Below are 27,743 nucleotides of genomic sequence, written 5' to 3'. Positions count from 1 at the left end.
GGAATGTGCAAAACCAGCCCATAATTCCCTTTAATACAGATATACATTCATACATTTTCATACATGGTTGTCACGTTTTAGTTCTTAATACTGAAGTTCTGTCATAAAAACTGAGTAAAAACAAAAGGGTATCACATATAAAAAGGTATCAGATATAAATGTATCTTCATAAAAATCTGTCATTTTGTGACAAAAGTCTGATTTGATTATATATTATAATATACATATATACTTGTGCCTAATTGGTTAGTTCTGATGCCCCCTTCTAGGTGTGTGTACACTGGAGCCTCCATTCTACATAGTGACGGAGTACATGCCCCACGGGAACTTGCTGGACTACCTGCGTGAGTGTGACAGAGAACAGGTGAACGCTGTGGTGCTGCTCTACATGGCCACTCAGATCTCCTCTGCCATGGAGTATCTGGAGAAGAAGAACTTTATCCACAGGTGAGCGTAGTTCTTCAGACGTCACTGGACTTCAGGACGCTGAAGATGTCATTTAAATTCCCTTTTTCTCATTGATTACATTGTTTTAACTTTTCTTAAATCCTATTGAGAGATCTAGCTACATCTTGTCAATCTCTTTCTCAGGGACTTGGCAGCTCGTAATTGTCTGGTTGGAGAGAATCACGTGGTCAAGGTGGCTGATTTCGGACTGAGCCGTCTGATGACAGGTGACACTTACACCGCTCATGCAGGTGCCAAATTCCCCATCAAATGGACAGCACCAGAGAGTCTGGCCTACAACACCTTCTCCATCAAATCAGATGTGTGGGGTCAGTTTCTTATTTAATTTTGTCATGAGTATTGTGTGTTGGAAGTTCTTTTACGCTATAAAGAGTTATGTGTTGCAGACTGACTCACTTATTTACTTCAAACTCCCCAGCATTTGGAGTTTTGCTTTGGGAGATTGCGACGTACGGCATGTCTCCATACCCAGGAATCGACCTGTCTCAGGTGTACGACCTGCTGGAGAAGGGCTACCGCATGGAGCAGCCCGAGGGCTGTCCCCCTAAAGTTTACGAGCTCATGAGAGCCTGTGAGTATCAACAATAGTGAATTTCGACTCTTTATTTATAGCTTTCACTTAATAACATAAAAGAATATTTAAAGTATAACATCATATATATGAATGACACTAACATGATGTCAAGTGATGTGCCAAGTATGGTAACCCATACCACAACCCATGGTAACTACACTATCATTCAAAGGTTTGGGATCAGTTTTTTTAATTTATTTTTTAGGTTTTTGAAAAAACATCTCTTATGTTCACAAAGGCTGCATTTATTTGATCAAACATACAGTAGACAATAATGTTGTGAAATATTATTACAATTTAAAATAACTGTTTTCTATTTAATATATTTTTAAATATAATTTATTACAGTGGCAAAGCTGAATTTTCAGCATCATTACTCCAGTCTTCAGTGTCACATGACCCTTCAGAAATCACTCTAATATGCTGATTTGGTGCTCAAGAAACATTTATTATTATTTTCAATGTTGACAACAGTTGTACTGCTTAATATTTTGTGGAAACCATGACATCGGTTTTCAGTATTTTTTGATGAACAGAAAGTTCAAAAGAACAGTGTTTATTTGAAATTGTCTTTACTGTCACTTTTGATAAATTTAATGTAACCTTTCTGAATATAAGTATTAAGTTTAGTTCAGTTCAGCAACTTTATTATCCATGTGATGGAAATGTTTCTTCGGCTTCACTGTACAATACATAAATGACAATACATACATAAATAGCATACACCTTAACAAAATCATTTGTATAATTTCTTAAAATAGTCATCTCTCACATTTAAAATTTTAACAGCGTTATCCATAAAGGATAACTGAAACACTTTTTCATTACCCGTGGTTGCCTCCCCGATGGCAGCAGTTGGACCTCACCATGAAGGGCGTGAGACACATCCTGTATTATCATTGAGACATTTTGCATGGCTTTAAATACATTTAAATCATACAAATGTCTCTGCATCTGGCCTAGTACCTTACTGGCTTCATTAAAAATCTTGGACAACTTTTTTTATTTAACTTATCTATTTTTAACACTCAGGTCATGAGGTCATGTTGAAATTCAGAATACTTCATATGTTTTTTTCTTTTTAAATATATAAAGTAAAAAATACAGACCCCAAGCCTTTGAACTTTAGTGAAGGTTTTGGTCATTATGTAAATTCATATTTTGTTGTGTGTTGGCAGGTTGGCAGTGGAGTCCACTGGATAGACCCTCATTTGCTGAGATTCACCAGGCATTTGAGACCATGTTCCATGACTCAAGCATCTCAGAAGGTATTATTACATCATCTGTTATGAGTGCCAGATGAAGCTGTAGACTGAGCAGACTTCATGCAGATCTTATACACTTGACGATTAAGCAGAGAAAACTCAATGCACAATAAACAGCCTTAAACGCTAAATTACTTGGGTGCAGTTTGTATTGACTTTGTACCATTGAAAAGTGACTGAAATAAATTTGAGGTTAACATTTAAAAAGATTTGACCCTTGATGCTTTCATGTAAAACACAATATTAACATGCACCTTCTCTCTGCTAACTCTTCTCCAGAGGTAGCCGAAGAACTATGTAAAACCGCATCTGGTGGGCAATGTGGGCTCGCACACACCTTCGGCCACGATATGCCACTCTTGCCCTCAAAGTCTCGTAGCCAGAAGAAACACTCTGAGAACAAAGAGAATATGGAAGACGCAGGACCCCATGGCCCTGCAGGTATACAGACCCAACTCCGGCTCAGTCGGCTCAGAAAGAAACTCAAGAGAATGGGAGTGGTGTTCCTTATCGATTAACAGAGCTATACAGTATATAACCCTACATATATTCACAAACATAGGCATATTAAAAAAGTTTAAAAAATAAATATATAAATAAAAAATGTTATATCCTGTATATCCCTTTTATTTACATTCATTTTAAATATGTTCAAAATGTATCATGAACAGATGACTGACATTTTCATAAACATTCATAACAGCTTTTCACTCTCATGTTTTGATCATTTTTCTGTAAATACATCTGATTTCATTCTGTTGCTGGTTTGTTCCCATTTTCTGCATGTCACTAAACCACAAGTATGCACAAAAGCACTTCACCAACTGCATGTGTACCTATATTATGATTAAAATCTGTTTAACCTTACTCACAATTAAAGAATTTTATGTATTGTGCAATATTGTTTTTCTACTCAACTATTTATGTGTTATTTATTGAAATTACATAAAGTTTATGCAAAATAAACTTTTAAGGTGGGATTGTTTTATAAAAAAAAGTTTGGTAAAGCTGCCTCTTTTTGTCATGTTCTCAAAACTTTTAAGGATGCCAAAAGTTTTGTTTTTTTAAACATTTAAACATATTTTGTATTCCCATTTCTGTAATTATTGTCCTATCTTTTGGACAATCTTACTGTCCCCTACATATCAAGTGATACACTCTATATTGCAAATATCTAGACACCCTGTTTGTCACAGGAACTATGACAAATACATAAAAAATATCTTGGCCCACTTATGAAACATTTTACCCCATGAATTAAAGAGACAGCCCTGGCGTAGTGTCAGGTCCTCTCATTTGAATTATGAGAGCAAGCATCTCATAGGCACACTACACAGTTTCTTGTATAAAAGAATATGCAAGGTTAGGTTATATAAATTACAATGTTGGTCATAGGCAGAGCAATAGTGCAAAGGACTGAATGTTGCAGTGATTTCAAATACCACTCCACAGCCTTCATTTACGCTGCGTTACTCTTATGTTTATCTTTGATACATTTGCTTGAGGCAAAACTATTGGCAACAATGTAATGAATTAAATAGTAAATTTATAGTCAAGCAATCACAATGTGACAATAAGAAATCTGTGCACTGAATCATGTAAGGCAAGTGTTCCATGGTGACACAAGCCATTTAAATATGAAAGCGCATAAGTATTAAGTTTGCATGTCAACTACTACCTCTTATTTTGCTGCTCTTTGACCTTTGGTTCTGTTGTCGCATTGTGTTCAGGTCTGGCAGCATCCCTTTTTGTTGGTGATGGACGCTTCAGCAGCTCTCCGGCCCTACCACGTAAACAGAGGGATAAGTCTCCCTCTAGCCTGCTGGAGGACTCCCAGGACACCACCTTCACCCGTGACCGCAAAGCTGGCTTCTTCAGTTCTTTCATGAAGAAGAAGTCCATGTCCTCATCTTCTACTTCGTCCTCACCTCAGCAGCAGCAGCAGAATCTCCCAATGCCACCCAAGAGGAGCAGCTCTTTCCGGGAGATGGAGACCCAGCCCCATAAAAAGTATGAGCCCACGGCTGGGTTTGCAGGCCCTCCTCCTTTGCCCCAAACTGATGGGTTGAGTTTCTCTCCATCTCATGGTGAGGGGAACCATGTGCAGTCCCGCTGTTGTGGGGCCACGTTTGGGCAGAAGCCCTCATGTTCAAACTCTGGAGCAACCTCTGGTCAAGTGGGAGGCAGCAGTAGCTGGGGAAGCCTAGCGGGCTTCTTCACCCCTCGCCTTATCAAAAAGACCCTGGGATTGCGGACCGGTAAGCCTTCTGGGATAGACGAAGGGAGTGGAACCAAGCCGTTCCCTCGTTCCAATTCAACTTCCTCTATGTCTGCTGGGTTGCCAGACTTAGAGCGCATGGCATTGACATTACCAAGAAACCGTAGCAAACCCCCATTAGAGCGCACAGCTTCCACCACCTCACAGCCGGAAAACGGGGCAGCACGACCTTCGGATGCAATCCTGAGGAAGCTTGACGAAGGTACGGCTCAGATACGGGATCGTCCCAAAGCCAAACTCTTGCCACGAGGGGTGGCAGGTGGAGTAAGGGCACCAGGTGTAGGAGGAGAGGCTGATTCGGACTCCAATACACGGGGAAAAGATGGGCAAGATGACAGGCAAGGCTGGTCGTCTCCATCAAAAACCTCCACTCTTGGTTCAGTCAATCTGCACAACCACAAAGTTCCAGTTCTGATCTCGCCGACCCTAAAGCACAGCTCGGCCGACGGCCTAGTTGGCGTGGACTCTCAGGGCAACCGCTTCAAACTGCTGTCTGACAGTGGGGATCGTGACCGACCACGACTGGTAAAGCCAAAATGTGCACCTCCTCCACCGCCCATGCTCCGCTCCCTCCAACACACCTACAGTGCCGATGCAGCCGATGAAGCAGTCAGTGGGAACATGGAGGTCAATGGAGATGGCGTCAAAAGGTCAGGGAGAGAAGCCAGAGGGGCGCGTCCATCAATACCACCACCACAAGTGCCTCCAGCTCCCATAGTCCCCACTAGCAACACCACCACCCAGACTAAGATGGCCAATGGTTCTTCCAGTGGCGGACCTGGCCCTACTTCCGCTAAACCCACCCTTAGAAGGACTCGGCAGCAGACAGAACGGATCCCCCTGGAGAAGATCAGCAAGGAGGCTCTTTTGGAATGTGCTGAATGCTTGAGTAGTGCTCTTCAAGGCAACACCGAGCTTTCTTCCAGCAGCCAGGTCCTGGATGTGGGACACCAACTTTTGGACTACTGCTCGGGATATGTCGATTGCATCCCACAGACGCGTAATAAGTTTGCCTTTCGCGAGGCAGTGGGTAAACTGGAGTTGAGTCTACAGGAGCTGCGTGCTTCCTCAGCGGGTGGGGGAGCGGGACTAGGGGCACCTGGGACCAGCCCGGCTCTTGACAACTTGCACACGTGCATTAAAGAGATCAGTGATGTAGTGCAAAGGTAGCCACTGTGTCTGCTACACCTTCCAAAACTCCTCCTCCTGTACCCCTTGAAACTTTTTGCTCCAGAATCAATCTAGTTTTATTTATATTTTGGGGGACAGAGATTATTCTCTAAAAAGTACCTCAGAAAATGAATACAAACACATACACACACTCTCTCTATCTTTATTGTTTACAGGTGACTTTCTCATTGAAATTGCCAGTTGGGAACAGAGTTCTTTGTATATAAGCTTTTTGTCACTACCAGAATACACATGGTTTTGCTTTTGACAAATTTACTTTGTAATTAATATTTACAGTTTTATCTTGGTATGAAAGAATGAATTTTCACGAACAGACAGGGGTTGCACAGGTTAAGGTGAGCCGACTACACGCTAACTGGTCCACTTGTCGTCCATTTTGTATTTAGATAAAGTTTTCCATTCACTTTTTTGGTTCTTTAATTTGCATTTGATTCACAGTAACTGGATATTGCATCAGAATGTCAATGCAAACTTGGAAATACCATTTAAAACACGAATCAGTTTTGCTTAAACAATATTGCTTGTTCAGAACATACAGTAGTAATGAATGTGGATTGCAAACACAGTCAGCTCTATACACATTTGTCTCATTTTACACACTAAAAGTACTTCTGTCTACATCCCAAACTGTCATTTTTAATTTGACCACATTTGTTAAACACTACAGCATTTGATGACCATTGATGATTTTGTAATTAGTCTTTATTTCGATATGGTCCATGCATTATAGTTCTTAGTAGTGGTTTGCTGTGGCATAGTTGAAATGATGTTGGATCTGTCACCACATGGATCATGTTTGGCCTTTTATATCTGTGGCCTTTAGATAATTCCCCCACTAGCAAGATGGCACAGAACCACATTCATACTTTAGAGTTCTCAACACTCAAGAATTCTAAATATATTTCTAGATTTGATTGATTTGCAATGGGGAAATTATTTGATTTGTGGATAGTCTGAATTTATGTCATATTGCCAAAACAGAAGCAGCAACACTACAAATACAAGTATTGCCAAGTCTTTTAACACAAACTGCATTTTCTTTAGCACATTGATTTGTAACTTTATTTTGATTTCACTTTAGAATGTCGCCATTTGTAAACTTGAATTTTAAGTTATTTTCTATTAAAAGCACAGGCATTTTTATGATATTGTAGATATTGCTTATTATTTTATACCCACAAACAGGCGTGAAAGGTCATACTGACTTGTGTCCTTGTGGTGAGGTTTTGGTGTGAGGGTCTCGGTCTCCATCTGTGCATCTACATTATGAATGTATTCATTTGTTAAAAAACAAGTGTGCGTGTGTGTGTGTGTGTGTGTGTGTGTGTGTGTGTGTGTGTTTTCCATAGTCTCCCTTCACATCGTTCAACCTTTATTAAAAAGAAACATTATTAAAAGAAGCATTTTCTTCAGGACACAAACGGTTACATGTGTTTTCTGAGTCTGTATTCATGAAATGATAGATTTCTATTAGAATTTGCATAAATGAGATTTTTGTGGGTACCCTGCAATGTCATAATTAAAATGCAATGAAGCTGATTTGTACCGATTACACTGGAGCACATTTTTAAAATATAAGTGTTAATTGCCTTGCCTTAATTCACTATCTAGGGTATGTAATATGGATGATTCGGAAGGCGAAATTGTTTTTGCCATACATCTCCATGACATTTCAGTTCCTCTGCAGCAGAAATACATACAAGTTGTTTGTTCAGAACAGTTTTTGTTACTCTAGATCACAGCATAATTTGCCTACACTAACATAGCTTGTTTTGCCATTATTTTCCTGCCATGCTGGGCAATGTTTCCTGATAATTACATGGTGCCTTTTGTGAGAGATTTAATGTGTTGTGCACTGCAAGGTCATGTTAAAGATATGTTTATGTAAATATATTTTGCTCTCAAATATTCAATATCAATTTTAAGGTGGCAAATGGGAATTTTGAAGCCTTTATTATCATTCAAGCTGCCCTGTTTAGACATCTGGGGATGTGAGGTGTCCAACTTGAATAGGAAAAAGTGCAATGATCTGTCCTTTAATAAGAAAAAGACAGTGCTTGAAGTCTGGTCTTATTTTACTGAGAGAGCTCATCAATTTCTTTCGCTTTGTCAGGAATACCTCTCTTGTAATCACAGAAAATATTTTTCATGTGTGATTTAGCAGTTCTCTTTCAAACACATGCAGGTTGTCTATTCCATTTATTATGTCTGAAAATGTTTCATTACCAAACAACTGAGGGGGAAAAGAGTGACTGTTTCGTATGTCAGTTTTACATGATTGTCAGGGAGCGTTTTGCCTTTTAAACATTTTATTAAAACAGCCGGTTCTTTTTCTTTCATTGCCACTTATCACCGCAATTTGTATTTTAACTTGTTTTTCCTATTGCTATAATCAGTCAATTTTATTTTAGTAAATCGCCAAACCTCTGAAAGTTTGTACATGAAATAATATTTGATTGTATCATGTGTTTAGGAACAATTCAGAGAGAACTATCTTGTCCAATAGTTTATGCTTTATGAGCCACACACGGTCTCGGGTGCAAAGCCGTTTGTCTCACAAACATAATCATCAGAATTCAGCCTTTTTCAGTTTAATTCTAATTACCCAAGATTGTGCATTTTTTTTATTTTACATTTTTGTTTGTCACTTTTATTTATTTTTGGTTTATTTATTGATCTACTTTTTATGTTGAATCCTGGAACTCACATTCTTTGGAGACTGTCTTTTTGTAAGGTCAGATTTTAAGTGCTGAAGAAATTTATATACCAAAGGCCACCTCTCTAGTCCTTCAAGTGCAATGAAAATAAAACACTCTTAATTTTGAATATGTGAATTTAACAGGGATTAAAAAGGCAGAGGTTGACAGATCAACAGTATTTTTTTTCTGTTTTGTAAAAAGTATATTTTGTGTGATTCTAATTTAAAGCTCACTTTTAATAGTATATTACTGTGAAGTCCTTCCTCAGTGTTACACTTGATGTAAATAATGAATAAAGAAACTGTTGAAACATTGGTTTGGGAGTTTGTATTATCATTTTTTATTAATAAGTACTGTGACATGCTATGCGTCATCTGAGACTGTTTCATAAAACAAAACATTTCATCCAGAAAACACCGAGTACATGCAGAAAAAGATCAAGTACATGGTTATTTGTCAATTACCCTAGTTTTTAGTTACCCTAAGCGATTTATTCAACATTTTCTGAAGAGACTCGATCACTTTATATGATGAACAGATTATTCACTTAAAGGAACACTCCACCATTTTTTGAAATAGGGCTTATTCACCTTCTTTCCTACATTTAGATAGGTGGGCAAATGCATTTTTGTCTCAGTGCATGCATTGTTTTAGTTTGACAGGGTCAGCGCTAGCTTAGCTTAGCATAATGAATGGAATCCTTTGTTGCCAGCTAGCATGTCCTGAGTAAAAGTGATATAAAAAAAATAAATAAAAAAACCTAATTACTTCTTGTGGCCTGCGTATTCACAACAAGTACAAATAGTGATGCAGATTAACACTAGGCGATTTCCTAGGCAGATATTGATTTATATATTAAGGACTATATTAGGGGGAAGCACAGGCGAAGCACTGCTACTTGGGCGTGATATCTCTGCACCCAAGTAGCAGAGCTTCGCCTGTGCTTCCCCCTAATATAGTCCCAAGTCAATATCTGCATAGGAAATCGCCTAGTGTTAATCTGCATCACTATTTGTACTCGTTGTGAATACGCAGGCCACAAGAAATAATTAGGTGGGTTTTTTTTATTTTATATATTACTTTTACTCATGACATGCTAGCTGGCAACAAAGGATTCCATTCATTATGCTAAGCTAAGCTAGGGCCGACCCTGTCAAACTAAAACAATGCATGCACTGAGACAAAAATGCATTTGCCCACCTATCTAAATGTAGGAAAGAAGGTGAATAAGCCCTATTTCAAAAAACGGTGGAGTGTTCCTTTAACAGCTCAACCGTGCTGCATAACACACGATAATTTATCTCATTGTTTCGCGCATGTCAAGCGAACATGCTTGAGATTCCGTTTACCACAACTGGGGCCTATACCATGAAGCCGGTTTAGGTGGCTAGCCAGCTATGTTTCAGTTTAGTTTGCGCCAACCCTGGGTTTTAGGCACTATGAAAGTGGTTTGGCTTTTAGCAGTGTTCATCGCCATAACACTGCATAACTTACGCTCCACGGCTAACCTGGTCGGGGCCAGGTCATGTTCCAGGTAAGGTTGTAAACTGAACTTGGACCAATCAGCTGTGAGCAAAGCATAAAGTTACTCCACCTGTTTCTACTCCAAATTAAAGGTCACTACATAGCAAATGTTTTGTAAAGACAAAATCGTCTGGCTTTACTTTTACTATTAAATATTACGCTTATTTAGAATAATAGTTTTGTATGATTTGTATGATTTAGATATACCCTTAATCGATCACACATGTACAATTTTATTTTATCAATTATTACGTACAATTTTAATGAATAAATACATGAAGGTAATATAAATACGCTTTAGAATCAATAGTGACTAGATGTGAGCTTAAATGTTCAATTCTCTCTATACCTTCATCAACTATAAATTAACTTCACAACTTTTACTTGCACTGATATAGCAAGACTTTTTACTTTTAGTTGTCCTCTTTCAAGAACAGCTATTTTCTTCTTGCTGTGTAAATTTGTTTAAATTCTTCTCGTAATATTCTGCAGAAGACAGAAGTGAATCGCGCTGCTTCTCGCGCGAGAAATGAATCGCAGTTTCTCTCTTTCTCAGCGGGTGATTGGCTGTTCGCTACTGATGTCACACCTAAACTCAGGATCAAAGCCTGAGTTGACAGAGAAAGTTGATGATCAGCATCATGGTACCAACAAAGCCTGGTTGGATTGGTTTGGTTTTGTCAGCTCGAATCTAATCCTGTAACCCGGAGTTTGTTCAACTACCATCATGGTACAGGCCGATTCATATATGGATAAGTTTAACGATTTCTTCATGAACTTTTTGAAGCGTCAAAGTGTCAGCGTAGCTGTCAACGGAGGGACAGAAAGGTTTCAGATTTCATCAAAAAGATCTTCATTTGTGTTCCAAAGATGAACGAAAGTCTTATGGGTTTAGAATGACATGAGGGTGAGTAATAAATGACAGAATTTAAATTTTGGGGTGTACTATCCCTTTAAGACTTGAAGCAACCCACTGTACCTTAACTGACAATTGTCAAGTTGTATCTTCAACAGGACATTATGGACTTTTCTGTCATATTAAATATTTGATATATTAAATGAATGTAACAATACAATCAAATTTCTTATCACATTCTTATTAAACTCTTAACAGTGATTTCAAATCTAAATGGCAGAATCGTTTTTCCTGTGCTCCAGTAGTTGTGTGTAGTTACTCTACCTCTCCACTTGCAAGCTCTGACGGGTAAGAGGCGCTATTGGACAATCACATCCCTCCATTTCCCCGCGGCAGAGACGCATTGTTAGTCGGAAATGGGAAAACCCTGAGCCGTGAGGTTGTCGCTGCTGGCTTCACTGGAGTATAGAGAGTTACACGACGGCAAAGAGAGGGAAGAACAAGCAACCCTGGAGTTTTATGCGGAGGAGACGTTAGTTCTTGGAGTTTTTCGCTATGAGCTGGGGAACGGATCTTTGGGTAAGCGCACTTTTCCCCATTGCCCGTTCCTTGTGGCCTTTTGTTCACTCACAAAACAACTCGGGTTTTGGCATGACTTCAGGAAAGGTGTCCTAGTCAAGCTGTCTGTGTATTCTCGGTCTGTCCTGTTGGGTTTACTGTGTCAGTACACCTTTACCGCCAGAAATAATGCGAGAGTTTGATACATTGTAACATTTCGCTTTTCGAATGTACCAAGTTTTAAATGTATCACGCGTGACGTTTCATATAATTCTATTGACATTCCAAATCAAACCTAATGTAGAGGTTTCACACCCAGTTTCGATGACTAAGAGCTGGGCAGAGGATCACCCTCTATTAACTCGTTTTTTTCGCGTATAACAGAGATAATATATCATATATGTATTCTTATTTTAATATAAACAACAGTGTCTCCCAGCAGTCTCCAGGATCTGTTTCCATTGTTGCGTATTGGTGACAGGGAGAATGCTGAAGATGATGTGCTGTTAAAGAATAGCTTGAAATGAATCTTCTAATGTGTTTAGATCTACGGGTTGACCATTGGCACCACGTTTGCAGTTTGATGCCACATTTTATTGTCTGGGCTTCAAGTCTGCCATGTTCCAATGTCACACTGGCCTTTTAAATAATAATAAAAATGCATCGTTTCGGCATAAGCTGAACTATTGGGAGACAATAAAGCCCGTCGAGTGTGTGTGGGTCTGTTACAGGGGTGTTGCCCTTCAGATTGGGCTACTGGACAAAAAGCAGAGGATGTGTGAGGCATTGCTAGACATATCACATGTATCATCAATGATTTTTGAGGATAATCGGTTTAAACGGTGGTTTAAGCGATGTTTTAGTTACAACTTTACTTACTATGCACGGAATTGTCTATTTGTGATTGATCATCCATATTAATAATTGTTTTGTTGTTGCTGTGTTTGTGTGTGAGTAAGTGAGTGGATTTAGGTTTAGGTGTTCTTATGACAGTGTAACTTGGCTCATACTAGTGTATTGGTTTATTTGAGCCTTTATAATAAAGTTAACTGAGTGATTAACAGATTTAACTAAAAGGTTTTGGTTAAGAATCTGTTTTTTATTTGAATATTCTCTGGGTTCCTGACCTGTTGGTTACAAAGTAGCTGGTTTCGAACTGGTCCAAGCTGATCATTTGCTGGCTGATAATTAATAAATCCAAAAACAGTTTGATATCCTTCTGGTAACTGCTGCAAGAAGGTCTGCCTGCTTCAACAATCTAAAGAGCATCTAGAATCCAAATGCTGTTTCAAAACACAGCTACCATGTTATGCTGGAAAATCCAGTTTTTTTGTGTGTGTGTGTGTGACTTTCATAACTCATTTATTCTTACAAACAAGGGCAGTTGTGTAATTAAGACATCATTAAAGAAATGCAAAAGACTTTCAAGCAAGTCGTTCAAGAACGCGAGAACTGTAGCAGTGAGTGTTGTTTTTAACAAGATCATGAACATGAGTGCTGTAAACTTTGATAAATAAATGAATTACTAGCAGTTTGACTAATTATACTGTCCAATGGACATTGGACTTGTTAGATTGGACATATTCCAGAGCTTTTACGTGTGGCTGGATGTTTGGTGTTGGACATCCGATACTGCCGGTTTGCCTAAATTTGGCTTGAATTGGCTGTCTCAATTTCTCATACCATAAATCCCTTATGTTGTGAAATATGGCATATCCTCCTCATTAGAAATGGTATTTTGTAGATTGCATTAATCTGTAATCCTGTGGCAAATCCCTTTGTACATGGAACATGCTGAATAATCAAGTTGTCTGCTTGGCTCATGGTATATGTCTTTTTAGTCATAAAATGTGGACGTTTTTCCATCCTTAGCCTTGGCTCTGATGTATGAAATGCCATTCAATCCCTTAAATGCTTGTGCACTTTTCATCATGGCTCTCCTCAAATGCACTTTGCGCTAGATCCACGTGTGCTCTATTTAGAGACATTAAAACTCAATTAATGTTTTTAATGTCACTCATCATTTGTCAATTGTTGATTTTGATTCCTAAGTAGTGGCGTGAAGCCTTGGGTGTGATGTGTTAACACCTTTCAGAATTGCCCAATTATAAGACATAACAAAGAAAACGCCTTGCGCTTAAGACAACTTGTTAGTTCTGAGAATCATGGAGGATATTTGTGTGACATTTTTGCTGTCCAGTTTGCTTTTATTAGTGCAAAGCAATATGAACGTAGATCCTGTGGATCGACTTGAGCTGTGAGGGATTGTGTGTACTTTAATCAATGTAAGGAAGGACAAAGAGCCTGATTGAAACTTAATCACACAATGCTCAACTGAGTACAGGAAACTGACATTTAAACCCTTGCTATTATTAAAACAGTTTCCTTGTGTGTTTTTTTTACATCTCCTAAAGTTATTTGTTTGAAGCCTGTATGATTGATTTCAGGGGAGCCGCCGCACAGGTCTGTTTTGTAAGCTGTACACAACTGTACGACCATATGGAGCGCATGGACTGAACTCTGTATGCGCTGTTAAAAGAATTGTTAACAGGGCTTCGATGTGGTGATTCAGTCTTTTGTAGAGCAAACTGGTTAGACCTGTTACAGTGCTCGCAAGGCTTGGATAGTAATTGTTTAGTTCATAGTTTAGTGTGTTGTAGTGTTTTGGGTTTCAAAAATGAATTGAATTAGCCAATGTCAACCAACAAGCAAGTAGATGAAAAGACTTTATTTTTCTATGAACTTTTTTATGAAAATATAGCCTAATATATTTTAAAATGTAATTTTTAGAAAAAACATGATCCTTCAGAAATAATTTAATATGCTGATTTATGAAAAATAAATCTATCATAACTTTTAAAATTAGGGATGCACCGATTTGAAAAATTTGGCTGATGATACCAATAACCGATAAATCTTTATATTTGAAAGCCGGTAACCGTTATATTGGCCGATAAATCTAAAACCAAAATTTTATATAATTTGAGATTCTGATTACAAAAACAAGTCTCACCATTAAAAGCCATGTTCCAAGCACACAATTTACTCATCATTTTATGTAGCCTGTATGACAGACTTGCACTGCACATGTTGCACTTAACTGTATTTTCCTTTCTTCTAATTCTAATTATTCTAATTATATTTTAAGCAATTCAAAACCATCGTGGCGAACAGCGCACATCTGAACTGTCTCAGCTGAGGGAAATAATCCATTATTTATCGTCTTTAATATATCGGCCATGTTTTCTTATCGGGCCTATTACGATAACGTTAAAAATGAACATATATCAGCAGATACGGATATGGTGGCCGATATATCGTGCATCCCTTTTTTTAAATGTCTTTACTGTCACTTTAATAAATTTGATGCATCCTCTTTGCTGAATAAAACAGAAAAATTTCTTTCAAAAAAGTAATTCTGACTTCAAACATTTGAACAGTATTTGTATAATAAAATATCGATAACTATAAAAGGTTTTCTCATTAAGATCCAGATGCATAAAATATGTATTTACATTATTTTCAGATTTTAAGTCTTGAATAAACTGACAGATTAAAAACTTTCCTTAAGTCATTTACATGAACTTACACATTGTGGCTATGATGCATAATCATTTGAGAATGTAAATGCACATATCATAAGATTTTATACAGTAATTAAAAGAGTCATTGTTTAAAATGTATATAGATCTTGAGGAAATCTGCAGAACGAATTTGCCCTTTGCACCTGATCCAAGATCATGCACTTATCTTGTGACAGTCATGTCAAGATTTGACTGAAAAGCTTGTTATACATCAGCTTAAAAAGCGACTTCTGTCTCCAACCCCTGCTGCAGTGACTCAAGACAAAGGCAGATGTAGGAGGCTCCTGTCAAGATGGTTCAGTTGAAGGATATTCTTTCTGTTTTTGACTGGTCAGGCTTTTGTCAACCATCTGTGTGTTTTTACAAATAGCTACAAAACAACCACATTGGTGTGGATGGAGAGCGTTTTGAAACTAAAATGGCATTTTCAAATGTATCGAGATGAATGTAGACTTCACAGTTGAGGTGTACAGATTGCTGAGAGCTGGTAATCTGGGATACCTGGAGTTCAGTCAGGTGAGACTCTGCCAGGTCATTATTGTCTGCGTGCCAAGACTGCTGTCGCTGCCAATGTGCCAGAGGAGCTATAGACATAAACACACGCTCAGAACATAGTCGTGGGAAAGAGTAGGTCAGGAAACAATTTGTTTGAACCTTTGACCCCCGGCATTTAGTATGTCATTCCAGTGCTTTCCTATGTTTATTGGCATGTGTGAGTAATGTTTCGCTTACATGTGTCTCTGGTGAGAGAACCAGTTTGTGCTCTCATTGCCACTGAGCCATTTTCAGCAGAATAAATGCTGATGATGAACTGATAACTTTCTCTGTTTCTCTGCTAGGGTGGTATTTTTTTTAAATAATGTATGTGTTGTTATAGTTTCTTTATGGAGATACTTTGCATGTCTTGGATGTTTTAACCGTTTGATAGTTGCTTCTGGCTCCTTTCCCCGACATTAGAGTTGGAGTTTTATACAGATCATGTTCTGTCATCCCTGCTCTGATCAGAACAAAAATCTTTAAAACGTTTCACAGTATCCTGCTTAAACACAAGCTCTTAGCTATGTTTGGTTGGAGAGTGAATATTTGCAGACAATCAGATCTTTGTAGCATGTAAAGCTTGCTCTTGGCTCTCTCTTCGGCCCTTGGCACTCTCTGAAAGACCAACAGCTGGGTGCAAATGTCCGTCTATATCACACAACAAAGATTAATTTAGTTTTGAGGTCAGTGTTATCATAACCAAGGGTCCGTAGCTTATTTTTCTGCTGGAATCGACTAATTGGACCATCAAATCTTGGCTTACAACCAATTTTTTTTTCACACAGCCAATATTTATGGAGCACGACTCACACAAACAAGTTCTGTGCTCCTTGGCCTGGAACAAACTGGCGGAACGTCCTGTGATCTTCTCAACCAAACCCCTACACGATGGAGGTCCCAAATAGCTGTACTCTGAAGCTCTCCTTTGTCTTCTGGCTTAGCTTTGGTGGCCTTATCAGAAGCAATTAGCCCAGGTTTAAATCCATGTTGAATATCTGTGGTGCCACTAGTCTCTACTGTTTTGGGTAAACACTAAACAGGGCCACTTTATGGTCCCATATCTTGAATCATTGGGCCTGAACCATGAAGCATTGTTATTTCTTTATTTTAAGACTAACTGGACATAGGCATCGTTTTGACCTGGGAATTTTCAATAGTCATTGGTCACATGATGTCTGAGGCATCAATGCCAAGTTTACAGGATAAGTGGGCAATATTCTCTTTTGATGTTTTAAAACCCTCTTACTCACTTCCTTTAGAAGAATAATTTTAGCCACCCTCATGTTGTTCCAAGTCTGTATGCTGTCATGTTTCCATGGAACACAAATGGAGATTTTTTTTTTTTTTTAAGGAATCTTCTCATGCAAAAGTGCAAAAGATCATCTGTAAAATTTAGAAAATTGTATTTATTCTTTCTTTTAAAGTTTTTTTCCACTGAACTTTTTCCCCTGATGGTCTCTGGACCCCAGTTTGTAAACCTGAATTATAAAATAGAGATACCAAGAAACTAGCATAAACGCCCATCTTGTACCACTACATTTATCCACTTTTTTTAAAGGATTTTTTTATGATTATAAGATCTACTTGGAAGAATGTGTCATAAATGTCTTAAATTCTGCAATAATCCATCATATTATATCTCTGTTACATAACTTGAAGAATGAAGAGGACTTCCAAACAAGCCACCTCAGAGGATGCCAGCCCTGCACATACTTCTTTAATAATTCGTAAACTCACTATCTAAGAATTTGGAATTAATTGTTTGCAGCACTTGAATGGAAACTGAATTCAGGTTTTTCACAGGCAAGCTCGATGGGAATTGGCCCGAAACTGTGTTGAGGGTAACTAAGTTGTTACATTGTTCAGCTTCAGCTTCTTTCACATTTACAGGGCCCCTTAGTCTCCTGACAAATCACACAAGCCTGTTTACAGAAAGAGAGAGAGGAAACACAGGGAACCAGACTGGTCGTTTTGTCGTCTCCCACCTTTTGTTGGATGACATGCGTTGCGGTTTTTATGACCTGTTGCTTGGAATGGTCAGAATTCCCTGGAAATGTACATTTATTCACTTGCGTTGGTACGGTAGGGACAGTTTTACAGTTTCTTCTCACGGGATACCATGCTGTATCAAAACAGCTTGAGATTGTTTCTTGTTTGAAAGAGGGAATTGTGGATTTGCATGGGAGAGAAGCAGTTTCCAGGGTAATCCAATGCAATGTATGCGTCTCCCAGCACAGTACGCTAAGTCGAGTCTGCTGAAATACACAGCTCAAGTGTCTTTTGTTTTTATCTAGTTATGCAAGTCAGGTAGCAACTCATTAATCTGTGTGCTTTAACCTGACTGAAAATCTTGGCTCCTCGTGTTAAGCTTGGATTAAACTCACACACTATTAAACAGTCTGGACAAACGTGGCGTAATGGAAGTGCCTATCATCTCGAGGAGACAAGACTACATAAAGTGCATGTGTGCATACCAGAGTAGACCGTGCAAACAGCATGAGACAGAACGGTTTTTACATAGAACATGGCACGGTAATAAGAGAAGTTAATCATTAAAATGAGGTATATGAGCAACTCTGGTAGTTAAAGCCCTTCCCTGATAGATTATGCATGGTAAACAAGAAGGCTTTAGCAGAACATGTATATCTTGGGCTTCCCAGGTTAAATATGACAATTTAACCTAAAAGATCTTTTTGGTCATTGTTAAATAGCATTCTGTCATCCTGTCATTCATACTCGCAAAGGGTGGGCACCAAAGATTTACTTTTGAGATACCTTCTTTTGGCCAAATTGTAGGCCTTAGGCTTAGATTATAGTATTATTAGCTAAAGGCAGAGACTTCACGTGAGTTGCGTGATTTGTGTGACAAATGAAATTAGCTTAAATATTTGATTAACAAATGTATTCCGCTTGAAATTTGTAGAACTTTGTCAGTGGCCACTAACAAAGGGACATTCCAATTCTGTGGAAAGATGCAGAGTTCTGCGCATATGCAAATTCTGGGAGGATCTAGTTAGGATATGCAGTAGACAGCAAGCATCTCACTAGGTGTTGGAACAAGGCCATTGCATTAAGATGGAGGGCTGTATATTTGCGTTGTTAGCTGTGGTATGTGTGCTTTTATCTGTGTAATCGGGATCATTTCAGTACAGGAAGACAGACAGACGTTTGGGGGATGGGGGGTCTTAATTCTTAGGCTAGCACATGATAGCACTCATGCTCTTTGTGAAATGTCTTTGTCTCCAAGACCCTCCAGAAGTTTCTAAATCACAATGATGCACTCAAACATGGCTGCTAATGATTTCCAAATGATCTCCCCATGTGACACTACAGCCCTGCACTGTAACTGAAAATTGAACTACTACCAACTATTTTTTACATTGACTCACATTACGTTCTGTCGAATCCCGAATCACTGAATCACGATTTCTGCAAAACTATTAAGCAGAACAATTGTTAAATGTTCATAAAATCTGTTTGTAAGAAATGTTTCTTCAGCACTAAACCAGCATATTATAATGATTTCTGAAAGGATCTGAAGACTGGAGTCAAGGCTGTTGAAAATTTAGCTTTGCCATCACAGGAATTAATCTACTTTAACAGTTGTAAGAGCATAAGAGACTAATTATTCAAAATGTTTTTTGCATCCCTTGATTTTGAATTTAACTGAGGTTTAAGCCCTATTTTGCACCTTTTTTTTTTTAATTGTCGAATTGTGATGTTTCAAATGTCTTAGGCTATTAGAATCAAGCAGCCAGTATTTTTCATTTTGTAGGTTAGGGGCAAGAAAAGTGCCATTTTTCCATTCTTTCGTTTGCCGAGTCGGATACGTGGTTTAAAGGAGGTCACATTGAATTCACCTCAAAGTTTTGCATATTATGTTTAGACACAGACTAAATTTAGTTGGGCAGGAGGCCTGAATATCCTGGAGTGCTCTTGCTTTGCTAGCAGAATGCTAGTACTAAAGCAACCTGCAGCTGAAACTGTCCAATGCAGAATAACAGGAATGCATTGCTGACATGTTAAAACATGACTACAGAAATGCATATCCCTTTCAAAGCTTCTCTTCAATGCAAGTACAGTTTATTTGACAGGTGCTAACACTGTATGCTTGAAGGGGGGTGGGTAAATGTTGCCCTTTCTTTTGTCTCTCAGATCCAGTGTAAAGAGTTAACAAGGGGCAAAACAAAGTCCCGCTTCAGACATCGGTGCGACTTTGGTGGTTTAACACTATTTCATGACAAACCCAGACTTCCATGTGAAGCCCCTCACAGTCTGGTGGATCCATTCTGCTGGCTTCGACCTGGTGACTGCGGTCTGACTGTGTGGTGTTGGTGGTTATGTGGCCTGCTATATCCTGTTCTTCTACAGGAGGAATATTCAGGGGAAACCAGCCTATTCAAATACTATGAGTTTACTCATGGTTGAGGTTAAAATGGGTGCCGGATGTGGCGGTGTGAATCACTTGGTTTGATTTAAGATTGTATGACTATGAATTATGTCAACTGAGCTTTTTTCTGCGTACTTTAAAGAAGTGTATTTTCAGAATTTTTTTTAAGATAATGCAAGTCAGTTTTGAGTGTCGAAATACTATGCAGGGACCGCCGTAAGTAAACTTCCCAGAGGGATGTAAACATTGTGATGCTTTCAAAATATTGCTCTTTTTGTTTGAACCATCCAACACTTACATTTATGCATTTGGGAGAGGTTTTTATCTAAAGCGCCTTACATTGCATTTGAGGATACAAATTCTTAATAGCATTCATGGGAATCGAAACCATAACCTTGGTGTTGCTAGCGCCATGCTCTACTGTTTGAGATTCTGCCTTAGCCGTCGATGGCGTGAGTTTCGGGACCTTTTGATTTGAACAATGAAAGATGGGGTGAGCGGGATATGTGGGTGTTAGTGTTTGAGAAGACTGTTTAGAACTAACATCGCAGAAGTGACACACCGTACCTTTAAATGGAGATTAAGCGATAGTGGTGTTCTTAATCATTAAAGACTACAGGAAAAGTTTTCCATGTTGTCCATTATGTGTCCTTATTCTTGTCTTCATTGAAGGAAGGAAGCCGTTCATTGCCTCACCCAGCGTGCTGGAGGTTTAAGTGATTGCGGATGTTTGGAGCTCTTTTTTTGTTTCCTGGTGCTCACGGAAGAGGATCTGTAACAGCAGCCTTTAGAATTAAGTTAAGTTTGTATGAGTTAACTACTCTGTGTGGTGGTTATAACATGCCATGGCTGACACATCTGTCTGGGATGTAGGGTGTGTGAAGTGCCATCTCCAAACACACTTCTTTAGCGCATTCAATGTAGTGCATTCAGTTCCAAACCACATGCAAATGCAAACTTTACAACCATGGAAATGCATGCGTACTTGAGTTCTATAATTCGGCAGAAAGTGTCACAAACTTCTTAGCAATTCCATATTTCATTATTTCATACATAAAAATTATTAAAACAACAATAATGGATATGTATTTGACAGCTATTTCTACTGCTCCCAAATATTCTCCTGTCATTGGTCAGAATTGTTCTCCCACCCCAATCTCATGCCATTGGTAGAGCCCATGTTGCTATGCTGAGCTGATTGGGATGCTCAAAAAAGGTAAAGTTTTCGTGGCATGATTTACTGTTTATGCTGGATATTTATCTTTCTGTGCATATAAAACTGTTATAGAAAGCACGGGAAGAATGCACAGATCACCTTCTGGACAAATCTGGACAAAACATTTTTTTTAAATTACTTTTCTTGATTATTTATTTGTTATATGTTATAAAAAATGTTTCCATTTCATCCTCAATGTCAAAATCAGTGGTGTTGGACTAAAGATCACATTGTCTCAACTGGCTTTTTACGGCTAGCATAGAATCATGTTTTTTCTGTAGAGCTATTTAGCTGTAGAGCGATGATTCTGCTGTTGTTCACTGCTCAGTGGGCAGTTTTGTAGCAAGACAGAAAATGAAGTGTCCCTCTGGAAAGGATAATCAGTGTCAGAACATGCTGTAATGGCTTTAAAAGTGTGTGTCAGCCTTAAGTCACAAGGCAGTGAACCAACTCCCTTTTTACACACACACCCGTGTCTCCTCAGAGACTGGCATACCTTTAAAGGCCTTTAATCTTGAACACCAGACATTAACAGAGTTTCTCCTCGGGGTACAGAGGGATGTGACCATGTTAGAAGGGTTGTAGGTGGTTTTGGGCACATGTTAGCAATTCTTCAGAAGCAGCGAGATGAAAGAGACTGTCTGGGACGTGAGGCGCTGACAGCTACAGGAAGAGCGTGAATCGAAAGTGTTGAGAAATATGAGATACGACAGGCATATCTAGAAAATGAGTTGTAGGGGAGTGTTTCCTACAGGAATTTCATCCTTGTTCACTTCCATCACTTCAGCATGATGACGTACTAATGTTCTGCATTCCATGTCAGGTGCTTACAGACACATCTGGCTGAAATTATGGCTCGGACAGACGTACATTACATGAAGTGCTCTTGTTTTTTTTGTGGGCAATTTCCTTTTGGGAACGGACCAAAACAGCATGTGGCTCTGACACACAGAGAGCACAAATTATATTGCCTTGTGAGGAGGCCCTTTGACTCATTGTGGGAAAATATGAGTGAGTCCTTTTATCTACTGCTTGATGACTATGATAAGATATAATATTGTGTCCCTTGGACATACAGAAGTTACAACAAACACAGGTGGTGATTTAGTCATTCTCAAATGTGATATTTGATAGAAGGAATTGACTGGAGATGAACATTTAAAATGATTCATGTATATATGGGGGTATTCATGATATATCATGTATCCCTAATTTATTTGTAAGAAGTCTTTCTGTTTTCTTGCAAAAACTGTCTACTAAGTTGCTGTCAGTGTCAGCATGCCTTCTGCATAGCTCCAGGCAAGTTTCCAATACTTGAAAATGCACTGCAGATATAATCTACATTAAGGAGAGCTACTAAATCCTAATATCCCTGAAATCCGTAACTAGGCAATCTTACCTTCCACAATAGCACTTTTTTCCCTCTTGAAAAGTTCCTGAGTGTATCGTCTACACAGCAGGAGAGGTTGGTGGCTAAAGCTTTGATTTATTAGTACTGTATGATGGAATTTTTTGTTTGGGAAATTGGGAGTGAACTATTGCTATACATACTGTATGGGAAGGACACAGGTTCTTCTCAGACAGGTTCGTTTTTTGAAACCTGAGCCATGTTTGTTTTGATGTTCTTGTGGTCTTGTTTTTTTTTTTAAGGGGGTGGGTAGCTGGGTACTGAACATAATTAGTACACACATCTCCTGTTGTTATCATCCAGCCCCCTCCTGTACCCTGCATGGTTTGCTCAAGCTATTGTTTATGTAACAGAAAACGTAATTACAAATCAGTTTTTCGTGCAAATTTTTATTCGAATTTAGTTAACTTAACTAATTGGGCAAAAGTGGCCCAAAAAAATAAGTTTTTTTTTTTTTATAACCGTGTGAACTGCACAAACTACATGGAATCTGATCTTTCGATTCTGATTTGGGCCACTTCCATATGTTGTCCTAAATCATATACAGGTCTGATATTTTCAGGCTGAACAGTCAAATCGGAATTCATGTGACTTTTACGTCACTCTATATATCGACATTCATCACAATTCTGCGCTAATGTGAGTCACTCCATTGAGTTTACATACATGTAGTTTCAATGAATATGGAAGACGGCAGAGAAGTTAGTGGAAGGACAGTGAGCTGTTATAATTTATAATTTCATAATTTATGACGACGGCTCAATAGAATCAAAACTTCAGGGAAAACTGTATGTGACAAACATTACTCTCTTTCTCCTCTTCCTCATCTGCATCCTCCTCCAAATTCATTGGCTTCCATGGAACATAACCTTATAAATGAACGTGTAAATGCTGACTTCAGTAACCTGTGTGTTTACTTCTGTATTACAGCGTGCTGGATGCCGTCTTTAATTATCGTTCTTTTGCACGTGGGTCAGTTCGGAATTGTGACCTGTTCACACTGGAATTTGATATTGGCCACATTTAAAGATAATGGGAAAAGCCAAAAATAATTAAATAAAAAGGATCTGAGCAATGATCAGAGTTGAGCACTAAGGCTTGCAGTTTGAACGTAGCCTAAGAATTGTAACTTCTTTTGTGCGTTTCCGTTTAAAGATTTAAAGATTTCTCAGGAGCTGCATTTACAGGAACAAGACATGCTGGTATTCGATTAATATGTGTGCACTGTACATTACAGTTTATATTACATTGCATTGTTATCGTGGGTACTTCAAAATACTATGAATAATTCTAGATACCATATTATCCCAATTTAAATTTCGCAAAAATGCATCTTTGCTGCTTTTCAGTCAACCAGCTATTGTTTAAAAATGCTTTGATCCTTTATAAAAGTTTGCTATAGTTATTCTTTTGCACTTCAATCGGTTTTAAAAATTTATTTTTCAAAACTAGGCTATATAATATAAAAAATTATAATTTTTTATATATAAATTATAGATAAAATTATATATATCAAAATTATATTTACTTTATACCCTTGAATTGTTTATTGTTTTATTGTATTTCATTTTTCAGTGTTTTTTTTATTTGAAATAGTTTACAATTTTTTTTTTATGTGATTCAATACTGTATACCATGACACAAGCAATTTTAGGGAATATTTGGTACTGTCACAACAGAAACTTCATTTGTATTGTTGGAAAATGTATTGATACTTCAGTTCGTTTGAAATATACCAGAACTATCTCTTAAAATGCATTTTATTATGTTTATTGATGACTTATTCAGGAAGTTATTCTAAAGAGCATACTGTTTAATAATAGTATACAACATGATGCAACCACAATTGCTAAATTATGCAATTAAGTTTGTTCCTTTAGAATTGAGTGAAGTGCCATAGAGATGTCTTGTGCATGTGGTGACCTCTAGGCTGGTTTAACGTAGACTCACCCAGACGTTCACAAAGACTTTTGAAAGTTTCACCTCCCACACTGACAGCTAGTTTCAGCACTGCTTAATGTTATGTTGACTGGCGCTGCAGTGATAATTGTGGCCAAATTGCTGCATTTCTTTTGTAAAAAACAACAAACAAACTCATTTTTTTATTGTTTATTTAACATATTTTACATTTGATATGCTTGTTTGTTGTTGCGTTGGGCTGTGGAGTGCATATGCAATCTGTCTGAGCAGTGCTCTTCTCTGTAGTTCTCCTTAGGGAGACAGGAAATGTCACTCTCTGGCTTGGCCTCAGCGATGACCTCAGCGATGACCTCACCGACTCGGGCCCAGATGGTGTACAGGTCATCCACGCTCTGCTATTGGCTACTTTTTCGTTGCCAATGAAATGTTTTAGGTCTGAAAAATATAGCCTCCCCAATTTCCCTTCTGTTTCCACAGTCCTGTACGCCAACAATTTATCATATCACTGCAGTAATGAAGGATCTGAATGTTCTATTTCTGTATTACCATACTTGCTCCTCACTAAGCTGGATAGGGCATTTAATGGCCTCTAGGTCAGCTATGTCATTTGATTAGTGACTATAATTAGTTTTCTGTGAGTAAATCTGATTTATGGGCTTACAGGAGACATCCTCCATCTCTTTAAAATGAATAATCCGGTATTCACCATCTCCTTAAAGCAGCCTTTTGCTAATACAAGAAATGCTTTTGTATTAAGATCTAGTGATCTTTCTTTACAGTCCTGAATTTTGTTTATATGCCACTGTGCTACAGATATATGCATTTACATCCTTTCTCTACTGGGAAAGCTGATCACAAATATTGTTGACTTGCGTTGAATTTTGTTTAATAGACAATCCTTTTGACATACCCCTCTCAAACTCCCTGTTACAAAATGAAACGGCATACAACTACTGCACTCATCAAGACATTCATGGGGTCTGGTTATGCTCTGACACATCTGGTCTGTAAAACGATCTTATTCAGTAATCAAACAATGATGTCCAGTTTGTTCTGTACGTATTGGTTAGAGGTTATGTTGAGAGTTTCCTTTTTATGAGTAAAATTGACACGTGGCTCCCCCTGACTCAACGGATGGCTGGTTTATCAGATGTTACAGACAGTCTTTTGTTGTTGGAGTAAGTTTTCTGGGGACATGAACTGTCCAAGTGCCCTTAGCGCCACAAAACAACATTTGTTCCCACCCTCAGTGGCCCTCAAGTTAATGACCCCAGTAATGTGTAGCTTTACAAACATGCCTTGTGACCTAATAATGATTCAGGCACTAAAACATTTCCTCTTTATGAATGTTGCCCTTTCATTCATAACGCAGTCAGTGAAAGTATGTAAGTTATTATTTCTTGTTCATTCTTTTGTTATAAATCATGGGATGGTTTTGAAAATGGCAAAGGTCTTGAGTCTTACGAGTCAGTTCATTGAAGTAAACTGGAATGGAAAAGACTTTTTGATGACTGAAACACTACTAATGTGCCTTTCCTGCTTTTCTGTAAACGGCTGAGTCACACTTATCTGTGGTTTTAGTTTGACATTAAATTGCAAGTTTAACTTTGGTGTTTAGAGTTGGGTATGACTTGCATGTGATTGCCGGGTGCTTCTTGTGAGCCTTCTCTTTTTCTCCCTTTCTCACAATCTCCCTCGCTTTCATGGACCAGTGCCACCGACAGGAACTTGGACTGTAGGATAATAAAGTAATAGTTTATGTAACGACCTCTCCTGAGGCCTTTTCCATATGGTTTCCTCTTCCGGCTCCGCAGTCAGACTGATCACTTTGAGTCTCAAGCCCGTGATTCATTGGCCAGTTCTCCCAAACATTTAAAGGACAAAGAATCTTCTCTGAGATCATGTCATCGGTTCAAGGAAGCTGTATCCTGCTAAGACCACCGGCAATTGGCATCTGAGTGTTTATTGGGAATGGAAAAGTGTTGAGGAAGCTAGTTTAAAACTGTAGATTGTCAAGTGACATTTTGTAGAATTTTATATATTTTTTTTATATGTCTTTTAAATGTATTTAGCTTCATCTGAGCTTGATTAAGCTTTTGCATTACAGCTACTTCTATATTTGATGTTGATTTGATTTTGTAAGACATTATTGTTCACATTGACAATTGAATGAAATTAAGCATTTAATGGGCATTGTGTTTTTTTTAAAGGTTAGAAAAAATGTCCTGAGGATCTAATTTTAAGGCACAAATATTTGCCCTTAAAGAATTCTGACGCTGATTTAAATGCTACTGAAACGTTAGTAATGATGCTTTGTGTTATTCTCCAATACTGTAAAAAAAAAACTCTTTGCATGAGGGACTTATATCCTGTAGTGTTCTGAACAGATGTTTTACAGAAGCCGTTGGGATGAAAATCTAGGTTTGTAGTTGTAAAGGCTGAAAGTGATCTTCCAGTCTCCCTTTGTCTTTCTCTTCCACCTCCCCCTTGCATCTTCTCCTCATGTGATCCTTTCGTTGGGCAGACAGACTCAAATTTCTGCCACCACAGGTCTACTGTCATTTTCGGGCCAGTCAGCTTTTGCCCCAGCACAATACCTACGGATCAGTTAACCACAGCTATAAATGTTTCACTGCTGCTGGCAACTGAATACAAGGTACATTTTTCGCCTTTTTACTTTGATTCTCCTTTTTTGGGCAGCATCAAAAGAACTGCCATGTGGAGGCTGAATTAGGCCTGTCCCTTGTGCTGCTAGAGAGGAAGGATGAAAGAGAGGAAGAGGTGGTGCCCTTGGGCACTTCATTAAGCACAGCAGGTTGTAGTGAGGATGTGGTGAGATTTTAGAGCCCCCTTCCCCCCTATCCTACATTCAGATGGGAATTTTGGAAGCGCCTTGAGATAAACTATTTGAATGCTAATGTATGGATTAGCCAAAACAATGGAAAGCTTTTAAAAAAAGGCATGAATTTAACAATCCCAGTTATACCCTAAAATTCAGGCTGAAAGTACTGTAATTAGTGGGTGGTATGACTCACGGTATGAGTCATTTTTATATCACGTAACCGTATATATGAAAACATATATTTATTGCTGGAAATTCAACCCTAAATGTTTTGTAGATCACATGTAAAATATATTGTTTATTTCTGTTATTATAATTGTTTATATTATTATTGTATTTAGATGTTCTAATTGAAGATTCCAACTTGGGAAACCCCCCAAAGGAAGTACTTTGCGTCTCTTTTGTATTCCATGTATAATTCATGAAATTTGGA

At 38.3% G+C, this 27,743-nt stretch overlaps 2 protein-coding genes across 7 annotated transcripts in view; both read left to right on the top strand.

Annotated features, from left to right (window-relative positions):
• The window catches only part of abl2 (c-abl oncogene 2, non-receptor tyrosine kinase), a 34,104-nt gene extending 25,314 nt beyond the window's left edge, over positions 1 to 8,790 (top strand). For all 3 annotated transcript variants that reach the window (XM_084388511.1, XM_084388513.1, XM_084388512.1), the window contains exons 6-11: positions 270 to 447; positions 592 to 776; positions 887 to 1,039; positions 2,221 to 2,310; positions 2,587 to 2,748; positions 4,038 to 8,790. In XM_084388511.1, coding sequence (XP_084244637.1) covers positions 270 to 447; positions 592 to 776; positions 887 to 1,039; positions 2,221 to 2,310; positions 2,587 to 2,748; positions 4,038 to 5,755 — 2,486 coding nt within the window. In that variant the 3' untranslated portion in view covers positions 5,756 to 8,790. The remainder of the gene's footprint in view (positions 1 to 269; positions 448 to 591; positions 777 to 886; positions 1,040 to 2,220; positions 2,311 to 2,586; positions 2,749 to 4,037) is intronic.
• A 2,406-nt stretch (positions 8,791 to 11,196) lies between these two features.
• The window catches only part of fnbp1l (formin binding protein 1-like), a 47,820-nt gene continuing 31,273 nt past the window's right edge, over positions 11,197 to 27,743 (top strand). For 3 of the 4 annotated variants that reach the window (XM_084388546.1, XM_084388544.1, XM_084388543.1), the window contains exon 1: positions 11,235 to 11,434. In XM_084388546.1, the coding sequence (XP_084244672.1) occupies positions 11,411 to 11,434 (24 nt within the window). In that variant the 5' untranslated portion in view covers positions 11,235 to 11,410. Of the gene's footprint in view, positions 11,435 to 27,743 lie in introns of all 4 variants that reach the window. The other variant, XM_084388545.1, reaches the window with a different exon arrangement.

This window comes from Rutilus rutilus (genome assembly GCF_951802725.1).
Source record: "Rutilus rutilus genome assembly, chromosome: 19".
NCBI classification, from domain to species: domain Eukaryota; kingdom Metazoa; phylum Chordata; class Actinopteri; order Cypriniformes; family Leuciscidae; genus Rutilus; species Rutilus rutilus.
This window is presented reverse-complemented; position numbering and strand designations above follow the sequence as displayed.